At 48.3% G+C, this 12,824-nt stretch overlaps 1 protein-coding gene across 11 annotated transcripts in view; it reads right to left on the reverse strand.

Moving 5' to 3' along the window:
* SBF1 (SET binding factor 1) overlaps positions 1–12,824 on the reverse strand; it is a 1,129,538-nt gene that overhangs the window by 446,906 nt on the left and 669,808 nt on the right. For all 11 annotated transcript variants that reach the window (XM_069229431.1, XM_069229429.1, XM_069229425.1 and 8 more), the window contains exon 24: positions 10,997–11,172. In XM_069229431.1, coding sequence (XP_069085532.1) covers positions 10,997–11,172 — 176 coding nt within the window. The remainder of the gene's footprint in view (positions 1–10,996; positions 11,173–12,824) is intronic.

A 12,824-nucleotide genomic window follows, 5' to 3' on the forward strand; every position in this document is an offset into this window, starting at 1 on the left:
CTTTTGGAGATGCGTGTAATGGTTGAATTTGATTATGATGGCAGTAGCAAACAAACCTTTTCCATTTGCTTGCATAGCAGTGTCTAGTGGATGGTCTTCTAGCTTGCTTTATGACGTCCATACATTCTTGTGTGAGGTTTAAGTGTCCGAATTCTAGGATTTCAGGAGCCAGATTGCTAGATTCAGCGATGCTGGGTTTGGATGCCTGATCTGTTGTTTGCGTTGTGTTAACAGATCTGGCCTGTTGGGTAACTTGACGTGGGGTACTACTGATAGGTCCAGCAGTGTTGTGTACCATGGTTGCCTTGCCCATGTTGGTGATATCAGTATGAGTTTGAGTTTGTTTTGACTCAATTGGTTTACTAGATATGGAAGGAGAGGGAGAGGGGGAAAAGCGTACGCAAATATCCCTGACCAGTTCATCCATAGGGCATTGCCTTGAGACTGCCTGTGTGGGTATCTGGATGCGAAGTTTTGGCATTTTGCGTTCTCCTTTGTTGCAAATAAGTCTATTTGAGGTGTTCCCCAACGTTTGAAGTAAGTGTTTAGAATTTGGGGGTGAATTTCCCACTCGTGGACCTGTTGGTGATCTCGAGAGAGATTGTCTGCAAGTTGATTTTGGATCCCTGGAATAAACTGTGCTATTAGGCGAATGTGGTTGTGAATTGCCCATTGCCATATTTTTTGTGCCAGAAGACACAGCTGTGTCTAGTGTGTCCCCCCCTGTTTGTTTAGATAATACATTGTTGTCATGTTGTCCGTTTTGACAAGAATGTATTTGTGAGTTATGATTGGTTGAAATGCTTTTAATGCTTGGAAAACTGCTAGTAGTTCGAGGTGATTTATATGCAGCTTTCTTTGATGTACGTCCCATTGTCCGTGTATGCTGTGTTGATTGAGGTGTGCTCCCCACCCTGTCATGGAAGCATCTGTTGTTATCACGTATTGTGGCACTGGGTCTTGGAAAGGCCGCCCTTTGTTTAAATTTATATTGTTCCACCATAGAAGCGAGAGGTATGTTAGGCGGTCAATCAACACCAGATCTAGAAGCTGACCCTGTGCTTGTGACCATTGTGATGCTAGGCACTGCTGTAAGGGCCACATGTGCAACCTTGCGTTTGGGACAATGGCTATGCATGAGGACATCATGCCTAGGAGTTGTAATATCATCCTCGCCTGTATTCTTTGTGTTGGATACATGCGTTGTATACGTTTTTGGAAATTTTTAACCCTTTGTGGACTTGGAGTGGCTATTCCCCTTGTTGTATCTATTGTCGCTCCTAGGTATTGTTGTACCTTGCACGGCAGAATGTGTGATTTCGCATAGTTGATGGTGAAACCGAGTTTGTAGAGGGTTTGTATGACCTGATCTGTGTGGTGTGAGCACCTTGTCAGTGAGTCGGTCTTGATTAGCCAGTCGTCTAGATACGGGAATACATGTATTTGCTGCCTTCTGATGTGTGCAGCCACTACTGTAGGCACTTTGTGAAGACTCTTGGTGCAGTTGTTAAACCGAACGGCAATACTTTGAAATGGTAATGTATACCTTTGAATACGAACCATAGGTATTTCCTGTGCGACGGATGTATTGGTATGTGGAAATACGCGTCTTTGAGATCTAAGGTTGTCATGTAATCTTGTTGCTTTAGCAATGGTAACACGTCCTGTAGCGTGACCATGTGAAAGTGTTCTGATTTGATGTATGTGTTTATTGTTCTGAGGTCTAGGATTGGTCTCAGTGTTTTGTCCTTCTTTGGTATTAGAAAGTACAGTGAGTAAACCCCTGTATTTGTTTGTGTATCTGGTAGCAGTTCTATTGCGTTCTTTTGCAGTAATGCTTGAACTTCTATTTCTAGTAGGTCCGAATGTTGTTTTGATATATTTTGTGTTTTTGGTGGTATGTTTGGAGGGATTTGTAGAAATTCTATGCAATAACCATGTTGGATAATTGCTAAGACCCAAGTGTCTGTTGTTATGTTCTCCCACTCTTGGTAATACTGACTTATTCTTCCCCCCACTGGTGTTGTGTGGAGGGGATGAGTGACGTGTGAGTCACTGTTTGTTTGTAGGTGTTTTGGGACCTTGAAATTTTCCCCTGCTTCTAGGGAATTGTCCCCCTCTGTGTTGGCCCCGAAAGCCTCCCCTTTGGTACTGTCCCTGGTAGGTGGACGGTGTTGACTGTGAGGTACTGGGTTGTGTGGATTGACCCTGAAACCCCCCTCTAAAGGTTGTCTTGCGTAAGGTGTTGAAAGTGCCTCTGCTCTGCGGGGAGTAGAGCGCGCCCATGGCTTTTGCAGTGTCAGTGTCCTTTTTTAGCTTCTCAATTGCCGTGTCCACTTCAGGTCCGAACAATTGTTGCTCATTGAATGGCATATTGAGCACTGCCTGCTGTATCTCTGGTTTAAAACCAGATGTTCGTAGCCACGCGTGCCTTCGGATGGTTACTGCCGTGTTAACCGTTCTTGCTGCTGTGTCCGCTGCATCCATAGAGGAGCGTATCTGGTTATTGGAGATGTTTTGGCCCTCCTCAACCACTTGTTTCGCCCTCTTTTGTAGTTCTGTGTGTAGATGCTCCATGAGGTGTTGCATCTCATCCCAGTGGGCTCTGTCATATCGCGCTAGGAGCGCTTGAGAGTCTGCGATGCGCCACTGGTTTGCAGCCTGTACTGCGACCCTTTTGACGGCTGCATCGAACTTTCGGCTCTCCTTATCTGGGGGTGGTGCATCGCCCGATGTGTGGGAGTTTGCTCTCTTGCGAGCCGCCCCTACCACAACCGAATCTGGTGGCAGTTGTGAGGTGATGAAAGCTGGGTCTGTGGGAGGTGCTTTATATTTTGTTTTCCACCCTCGGTGTTATTGCCCTACTTTTGACAGGCTCTTTGAATATGTCCTTTGCGTGCCTTAGCATTCCTGGGAGCATAGGCAGGCTTTGGTAGGTGCTATGTGTGGAAGAGAGGGTGTTGAAGAGGAAGTCATCTTCGACAGGCTCAGAGTGTAGAGACACGTTGTGGAACTCTGCTGCTCTAGCCACCACTTGTGAATATGCTGTGCTGTCTTCTGGTGGTGAGGGCTTTGTAGGATACGCCTCAGGACCGTTGTCCGACACTGGGGCGTCGTATAAGTCCAAAGCATCTTGGTCCTGGTCACCTTGGCTTAAGGTGGTGTGAGCCGGTGAATGTGACGGAGTCTGTGCCGGTGAAATGGGAGCCACAGGTGGAGGAGAGGGTGGCAGAGTTACCTTCTTCACCAGTTTTGTTTGTGGTGTTTGTTCTTGTTGGAATTCCAGTCTCCTCTTCCTCCTAATAGGGGGAAGGGTGCTTATTTTCCCTGTTCCACTCTGTATAAAAATCCTTTTTTGAGTGTGGTCCACCTCGGTGGATTGTAATTCCTCTTCGAATCTATGCTTTCGCATTTGAGAGGACAGTGATTGTTCCTCTGAATAGGAACCGGTAGTTGGCTCGGTTGCGGGTCGTTTTGGCACCGAAACCATGTCCACGCTCTTTTTCGGCTCCGAGGCGACTTTCCTCTTTTTCGGAGTCGACCCCTCTCGGCGTCGATCCTCCTCGGTGCCGCTGTCTCTGCGTCGAGCAGCTTCGGCTCCGCTATCTCGGCGTTGATCTTTGCCGGCAGCACTATCTCGGTCCCGAGATGGCTGGGTGCCTGTGTCTCGACCCGAGTCGGACGATCTCGGCACTATTTCGGCCTTCTTCGGTGCCGATGGTCAGTCACCGAGTTTATGGGTTGAGCCATGGCCTGATGGCAGTGGCGTCCCCTGGGCCTTGTCAGTTTTCTTATGTGCTATCTTCGACGTCTTACTCACTGTTTCATGGTCGTCGAATTCGTCCGAGTCCGATTCATGGATCGAGAAGGCTTCTACTTCTTCTTGTTCCTCGAAATCTCGGTGTCCTGTCGGCGTGGACGCCATTTGCAGTCTCCTGGCTCGGCGGTCGCGGAGCGTTTTTCGGGACCGGAACGCACGACAGGCCTCACAAGTTTCTTCTCTGTGCTCGGGCGACAGGCACAGGTTACGGACCGAATGTTGGTCTGTATATGGGTATTTGCTGTGGCATTTAGGACAGAAACGGAACGGGGTCCGTTCCATCAGCGCCGAAGTCACACGCGGTCGGGCCGACCAGGCCCCGACGGGGGATCGAAAACTACCCCGAAGGGCAACGGAGATGTTATCGTATCGCTGCGATGTCGATGCTATCCAACCCGATCCCGAACGCAACAATACCGACGTAATTTTCCGATTTTGAGCTAACTTTCCGTTCCGAAACCCGGAGCGAAAGGAACACGTCCGAACCCGATGGCGGAAAGAAAACAATCGAAGATGGAGTCGACGCCCATGCGCAATGGAGACAAAGAGGAGGAGTCCCTCGGTCCCGTGACTCGAAAGACTTCTTCGAAGAAAAACAACTTGTAACACTCCGACCCAACACCAGATGGCGGGCTATGCACAACATGTGTATCTACAGCGACAGATGCCATCGAACATTAATTTTACTGGAGGATGTCTGGCTGGAAGGATGACTACCTAAGGTGTCAAATCAAAGAAACTATCCTATTGTTGATCAATTTTTATACAAGGGGTGAAGGCTTCAGAGATTCAGGTTGTAGGAGGCTGGCCTGGTGTGTGTTTGACACCTATGGTGTTAGCACCATGTACCAGGTCCAGGCAACCCTGATTAGTAAGTGTTACCTGTGTTTAGGAAGCCAGGGTTATCTAGTGGTAGCTGTGGTGAGCAGCCAAGATGTTTCTAGGAGGAGTGAAAAGCACTTGCAATACCACAGTAGTCATACAGTAACTTATCACACATGAAAGGAGTCACACAGTGCTGCAAAAATGAAGGCACTTTATTACAGTAACACTGAACTAAAATACTATAGGCAATCCCTCCTCTCTGGTGGTAAGTATTCACAAAATATACACAGGTAAGTATTAGGATAAGCATAAAAACATTGCAAATAGCAAGAAATAACAAGGTCCTTATTGGGGGGGGCAAACTATATACTAAAATAGTAGAATGCGAGAATGGGTCCCCCACCAGAGGATAAGGAGTATTTAGCCAAGGGCTAGGAGAGTATGGAATCCCAAGTGGTGAGTATCTAGAAGATCCCAGCGGCCAGGAGAGCACAGGTAAGTCATCTGGTCGTCCCATAGGCTAACATGAGGACTTAGAACTGGAACAATGTAAGAACAGGACCAGGCTGGTGGAACCCAATGGTGGATTCCAGATGAAACTGACCTCTGGAAGAAGGGGACAGAGTCCAGCCCATGCAGGAGTGTTCAGGCGGGGCAGGAGGCAATGCCCAGCCTTTTGTGGGTCAAGATCTGGGACGATGGTGATGGGTGAAGACCAGCTGCGGAGTCCAGGAGCTGCAGAGGAAACCCTAAAGTCATCTAGGAGCTGTCCCTTGACGGTCGCTGGATTCCAGACTGGTCAGTGGTCAGGAGCACCACCAACAAGCACAAGCAAATGCAAGCTGAGCTGAAGAAGATTTGCCGGGGTGGAGAGGACCAGCAAGGTCCAGGGGATTCAACCCTTGGAGGGGAGTCCGGGCTGACTCTCAGAAGACAGGAGAGCCGGCAGAAGCAGTCGGATCCCCCACGAGCAACCCACTGGCAGCAGGCATAGTAAGACGCAGTGAGGCCCAGGGAGCACACCTGAAGAGGAGTCCCAAGTCGCTGGAGTAGCAGAGAGGAGACTGTCCTTACAGAGGTAGAGTGTCTGGGGCTACTTGGAGCCTGAGGATCTCTCAGAGCTGAAGTCAACAAGCCTTGGTTGGTGCAACAGCTGCAGTGCACTAGGGTCCTGTCCCAGTGGCAGAGACAAGGGCTCACCATCTCCCACATTGGACAGAAGGTAGAGAGGCCCCAGGGGATCACTCAGAACCACCATCTGTGTTGGGTAATCTTCACATATCTGACAGACAGAAGATCCCACCAGCCAGAGATCGTTGCCTTGCTGCCTGTGGATGCAGGGGAGTTACTCCTTCATTCCAAGGGAGATTCCTTTTTGCTTCTTGGTGCAGTCAAAGTCTTGCCGACCCCAGAGGATACACTGCCTTGGAGATGTTGCAGAATGCTGACAGGAGCCGTGGAAACAATGGTGAAAAGAGAAGTCTTCACAGGCGGTGCAGGCTTGTCCGGTTCCTCTTTACCCCATCAGTGGATCCAGAGGCCAGAAGCAGAAGATGTCTTGTAGAGTTCTTTGCAGTATCTTGCACGTCGAATCTGGGCACCCACCCCCAAGGGAGTCCCTAAGAAGGCCAAAAGGGTGTTTGGTCACTCTCTGGGGTGACCACCTATCAGGAGGGGTCACTTACGTCAGCTACCTGGCCTACCGAGTAAGATGCTCCCAGAGGCCTCTGCACATTTTGGTTCCAAGATGGCAGCACCAAGTGGCCCCCTGGAGGAGCTCTGGGCACTACCCTAGAGGTGGAGATGGACAGGGGGTGGTCACTCCCCTTTTCCTTTGTGTGTTTCATTACGAAGCAGGTACCATTGGTCCCTGGACTGATGCAAACTGGATTATGCAAGGAGGGCCCCAAATGTGCCCGTCAAAGCAGTGCAGTGGCATGGGGAGGCCACCCCTTCCCAGCCTAATAAGAGCTTACTTCCAAAGGAGAGGAGGCTGCACCCCCCCTAATACAGGAAATCCTTTATTCTGCTATCCCCTGCTCGAACTGGTCAAGCAGCAGGAGGGTAGAATCGTGTCTGGGGGGCTGCAGCACCGCTGGCTACTAGCAAACCGTGGAAGACTGGAAGGTGCAGAAATGGGGGATCCTATAAGGGACCCCCAGGGTATATGGAATCAAGCCCCCAATACCAGAATCCGTATTTGGGGTATGATTCCAACATGTTTGATCCCAAACATGCCCAGGATTGGAGTTACCATTATGTAGCTGGACCACAGCTAGTGACCAGTATATAGATAATATTGCTTCACCTCACTTACAAAGACTAGGGAATTGGCAATGGAGTTTGTAGAGGCACAGCTGCTCATGCAGGGGTGTCCACACACAGGGACCTGCACTCTTCCCTTTGGACTGAAAGGGCCTACTGTAGGAAGTTGGCTCTGTATGTGCTATTTCAAAGTAAGGAATAGCATGCACAGAGTCCAAGGGTTCCCCTTAGAGGTAAAATAGTGGTAAAAAGAGATAATACTAATGCTCTATTTTGTGGTAGTGTGGTCGAGCAGTAGGCTTATCCAAGGAGTAGTGTTAAGCATTTGTTGTACATACACCCAGACAATAAATGAGGTACACACACTCAGAGACAAATCCAGCCAATAGGTTTTGTTATAGAAAAATATCTTTTCTTAGTTTATTTTAAGAACCAAAGGTTCAAATTTAACATGTAATATCTTGTTTGAAAGGTATTGCAGGTAAGTACATTAGGAACTTTGAATCATTTCAATTGCATGTATACTTCTCAAGTTATTCACAAATAGCTATTTTAAAAGTGGACACAGTGCAATTTTCACAGTTCCTGGGGGAGGTAAGTTTTTGTTAGTTTTACCAGGTAAGTAAGACACTTACAGGGTTCAGTTCTTGGTCCAAGGTAGCCCACCGTTGGGGGTTCAGAGCAACCCCAAAGTTACCACACCAGCAGCTCAGGGCCGGTCAGGTGCAGAGTTCAAAGTGGTGCCCAAAACGCATAGGCTTCAATGGAGAGAAGGGGGTGCCCCGGTTCCAGTCTGCCAGCAGGTAAGTACCCGCGTCTTCGGAGGGCAGACCAGGGGGGTTTTGTAGGGCACAGGGGGGGACACAAGCCCACACAGAAATTTCACCCTCAGCGGCGCGGGGGCGGCCGGGTGCAGTGTTAGAACAAGCGTCGGGTTCGCAATGGAAGTCAATGAGAGATCAAGGGATCTCTTCAGCGCTGCAGGCAGGCAAGGGGGGGCTTCCTCGGGGAAACCTCCACTTGGGCAAGGGAGAGGGACTCCTGGGGGTCACTTCTGCAGTGAAAGTCCGGTCCTTCAGATCCTGGGGGCTGCGGGTGCAGGGTCTTTTCCAGGCGTCGGGACTTAGGTTTCAGAGAGTCGCGGTCAGGGGAAGCCTCGGGATTCCCTCTGCAGGCGGCGCCGTGGGGGATCAGAGGGGACAGGTTTTGGTACTCACAGTCGTAGAGTAGTCCGGGGGTCCTCCCTGAGGTGTTGGTTCTCCACCAGCCGAGTCGGGGTCGCCGGGTGCAGTGTTGCAAGTCTCACGCCTCTTGCGGGGAGATTGCAGGGTTCTTTAAAGCTGCTCTTTTGGATAAAGTTGCAGTCTTTTTGGAGCAGGTCCGCTGTCCTCGGGAGTTTCTTGTTGTCGTCGAAGCAGGGCAGTCCTCAGAGGATTCAGAGGTCGCTGGTCCCTTTGGAAGGCGTCGCTGGAGCAGAGTTCTTTGGAAGGCAGGAGACAGGCCGGTGAGTTTCTGGAGCCAAGGCAGTTGTTGTCTTCTGGTCTTCCTCTGCAGGGGTTTTTCAGCTAGGCAGTCCTTCTTCTTGTAGTTGCCGGAATCTAGAATCTTAGGTTCAGGGAAGCCCTTAAATACTAAATTTAAGGGCGTGTTTAGGTCTGGGGGGTTAGTAGCCAATGGCTACTAGCCCTGAGGGTGGGTACACCCTCTTTGTGCCTCCTCCCAAGGGGAGGGGGTCACATTCCTATCCCTATTGGGGGAATCCTCCTTCTTCAAGATGGAGGATTTCTAAAAGTCAGAGGCACCTCAGCTCAGGACACCTTAGGGGCTGTCCTGACTGGCCAGTGACTCCTCCTTGTTTTTCTCATTATCTCTCCTGGACTTGCCGCCAAAAGTGGGGGCTGGGTCCAGGAGGCGGGCATCTCCACTAGCTGGAGTGCCCTGGGGCATTGTAACACGAAGCTTGAGCCTTTGAAGCTCACTGCTAGGTGTTACAGTTCCTGCAGGGGGGAGGTGTGAAGCACCTCCACCCAGAGCAGGCTTTGTTTCTGTCCTCAGAGAGCACAAAGGCTCTCACCGCATGAGGTCAGACACTCGTCTCTTAGCAGCAGGCTGGCACAGACCAGTCAGTCCTGCACTGAACAATTGGGTAAAATACGGGGGTATCTCTAAGATGCCCTCTGTGTGCATTTTTTAATAAATCCAACACTGGCATCAGTGTGGGTTTATTATTCTGAGAAGTTTGATACTAAACTTCCCAGTATTCAGTGTAGCCATTATGGAGCTGTGGAGTTCGTTTTTGACAGACTCCCAGCCCATATACTCTTATGGCTACCCTGCACTTACAATGTCTAAGGTTTTGCTTAGACACTGTAGGGGCATAGTGCTCATGCACATATGCCCTCACCTGTGGTATAGTGCACCCTGCCTTAGGGCTGTAAGGCCTACTAGAGGGGTGACTTACCTATGCCACAGGCAGTGGGAGGTTGGCATGGCACCCTGAGGGGAGTGCCATGTCGACTTAGTCATTTTCTCCCCATCAGCACACACAAGCTGGCAAGCAGTGTGTCTGTGCTGAGTGAGGGGTCCCTAGGGTGGCATAAGACATGCTGCAGCCCTTAGAGACCTTCCCTAGCATCAGGGCCCTTGGTACCAGGGGTACCAGTTACAAGGGACTTACCTAGGTGCCAGGGTTGTGCCAATTGTGGAAACAATGGTACATTTTAGGTGAAAGAACACTGGTGCTGGGGCCTGGTTAGCAGGGTCCCAGCACACTTCTCAGTCAAGTCAGCATCAGTATCAGGCAAAAAGTGGGGGGTAACTGCAACAGGGAGCCATTTCTTTACACCTACCCACAGGGGTGACTTACAGTGACCAGGTGTAGTGACCAGCAGTGAAAGGGTGCATGCACCATTTCATGCAGGCTGCAAATGGCAGGCCTGCAGACAGTTTGCATGGGCTCCCCTGGGTGGCATAACACACGTTGCAGCCCAAGGGAGACCTCTGGTGTACCAAAGTACTACCTACCAGGGACTTACAGGGGTACACCAGTATGCCAATTGAGGGGTGTATGAAGTACAAAAACAACCAAATTTGGAGGACAGAGCACAATCATTACGGTCCTGATTAGCAGGATCCCAGTGAAAACAGTCTAAGTACACTGACAGAAGGCAAAAAGTTGGGGTAACCATGACAGAAAGAGGGGACCTTCCTACAAGCCTGTCCAAAGGACTTGCAGACAAAAGTCAATGGGAAGTCTCTAGAGTTAAATCCAGCAAGCATCTACCGTTGAAGCCAGGCCACAGATTAAGGCATATGACTATAGCAGGTATTAGGTTAAGATGATAGCACAGAATGTAAAGAATGGTGAGTTAAATAAGATGTAGCCTTGAATTATACATCGGCTATGAAGAACAAAGAATCCCTTAAGAATGGTCAGGAACACCCCTACAAAATGGAAAACTCTTCCAAAAATAGTAATACAGGACCATAAACCTAAAGAACAGTGCATTAAGATCTCTGCATGCAACTATGAAGCGAGTATGCCAGGCTTCTAGAAATCAGAATGAGAGTTCAGAGGACCCACATGCATGTGGCAACATGGGTGCCCAAATATTTCATATTTGTTACTTTTGTACCAGGGAACAATCTCTATATAGCAGACATTTGGCCTGGTTATTACATGAGCTTAGAGCATCAAAATACCAACGTAGCGGAGGTGTCAAAGCATACGATGACACATGAGCAAGAAGTTATACTCAACCCTGTGGACAACGTCTCATGGCCTCTATCTGCAAAGCCATGGTTGCTCACATGAGCCAAGGTTGTCTTGCAGTACATTTGTCCGGTACAAACATGAGTAAGGTCAAAGAAACAAATAAGTTTATCTAATCAACATCAACCTGCACATGATGGGCTTTAAGTGCCAGTGAGACTGATTTAATCATTAATTAGGTAAGTTTGTAAACTGGAGAATAAGACAGAATGGAAGATGGCACTTCTTTGCATGTAAAAGGATCCACTAAGAGGCAAAAACAGTTTCCACAAAATACCAGTTTTAGGTGGAAAGCCAATAAAAGAAAGACTTACTTGAGGGATGGGTTCTTCTCCTTCTGCTTTGGCTGCAGAGTCTGCATGGGTACCTGCCCGACAGTAAAGGCGAAAGTTCCCTGTACGTGCTGAGGATAACGTAATTTGTGAAGGTGTTTCCGGAAAATTTCAGAACTTTCTGATGCCACTTCTTCATCAAAGGCAATCCTCATCAACTGCAAAGACAAAGAAAATTTGGTCTGTAAGGCAGAAGTATATCACCTCTCACAAAGGCCATGGATCTGCTGTCACTAGATCTGTATACCACAGTAGAATAACAAACATTGAGTTGTGGAAATCTAGTAACTGAAAGCAGAATAGAAGAGTTGGGCATGTTACAGTAGTATCACAAGAGATTTTCTGCTCAGATGTCAGAATACAGCCACCTTCTTTATCTGAGTGTTTTTTTTCAAGTTGTTCAAGGCAGCAACTTTTGAGCTAGAATCCAGTAACTAAGCAAATATATAGAATCGAAGCTATGCTGTTATCTATTTTTTTTTGTTTAGTTAGGAGGAAAATTCGATGGTAAAGGGTCCCCATTCATAAACAGGACTGAATGCAACTGTTCTACACCCATGTTGACATACCACAGATAGATTTTTTTTCTTCTCCCAGATGGAATCCTGTACAGAAATTAACTGAAAATTGTTAAGCAAAAACTGGCCTACCGGTTCGTTCGGTCTAGAACACTGAGACAAACCACAGTCGTCAGGAAGCTGGCTATCTATGTAGTGCAACAATATATGGGGGCACTATGCAGATAGTCCAGACAACCCCTAGTGGTTTACAGGGTTACAAATGACAATCCCAAAAGCTCTTTTGTGGTAGTGTGGGGAAGCAGTTATCGGAGGGCAGTGCTAAGCATTTGTTGTACTCTTAGAGGCAATAAATGAGAGAGACACTCAAGCACTTAAGAAGGAAATCGAGGCCAATTGTTCAAAAAAGGTTACTTGATTTTGGTCACCCCCACCATGGTCCTTGTTGGACACTGTTGTTTTGACCCAGTGGTCTGCCTTCTTCTCCAGCTCTTGGGGAGAGAGCAGCCCTAAGTCCACTAGGTACTGGTGTATTCTTTTTGAGGTACATTTACTCAACAGATGCTCCTTCATAATCAAATTATAGAGCCCATCATAATCATGCACCTTCCTCCCTTTCGACCCACCTACCAGTGTTTTAACCAAAAAGTCTACAAAATCTACCCAGGACTGACTCAAGGTTTTGTGAATATCCCTGAATTTAATCCTGTATTCCTCAGTGGTGAGTACAAAGCCCTCAATCAGAGAATCCTTCATGAGGTCACAGGACTCAGCTTCCTCCTCATTCAGTGCCTGAGAAAAGATCCCAAAGTAGAAAGCTTTGGTACCTTTAGGGACCCTTCCCATTTTTACAAACACTTTTGAAGACTGTAAACCATTTTGTAATATCCACTCCCACAACACATTTTGGGACAATCTCTTTGGAGATTTTGGGACGAAAAGTTTCCTGTGTCTCATTATTTATTTTGTTGTCATCACTCATAGGTTCTAACCCCATTACAGCCCTTTCCTTCTACATAGCCAAGATTGTGGCTTCAGGGGCTGCCCTTCTGGCTAGTCTTTTGAGGATGACCTCCTCATCATCTAGCTCCTCTCTGTACCTGGAGGAACCACCCGTATCCTCAGTTGGAGGAGGCACTCTAGGCACAGTCTCGGGGTAAAGGCTCATCACCTTCCCTGTATAGTTGTGGGGGGGCTACTCCTACTTTCTTGATCACTGTCCACCTCACCCTCTAGGGTGGCATCATGACCATCATTTATGTGAAGGGCATCAAACTCTAAGTAGCTTGTGG

Source organism: Pleurodeles waltl, chromosome 4_1 (genome assembly GCF_031143425.1).
Source record: "Pleurodeles waltl isolate 20211129_DDA chromosome 4_1, aPleWal1.hap1.20221129, whole genome shotgun sequence".
Taxonomy (NCBI): Eukaryota; Metazoa; Chordata; class Amphibia; order Caudata; family Salamandridae; genus Pleurodeles; species Pleurodeles waltl.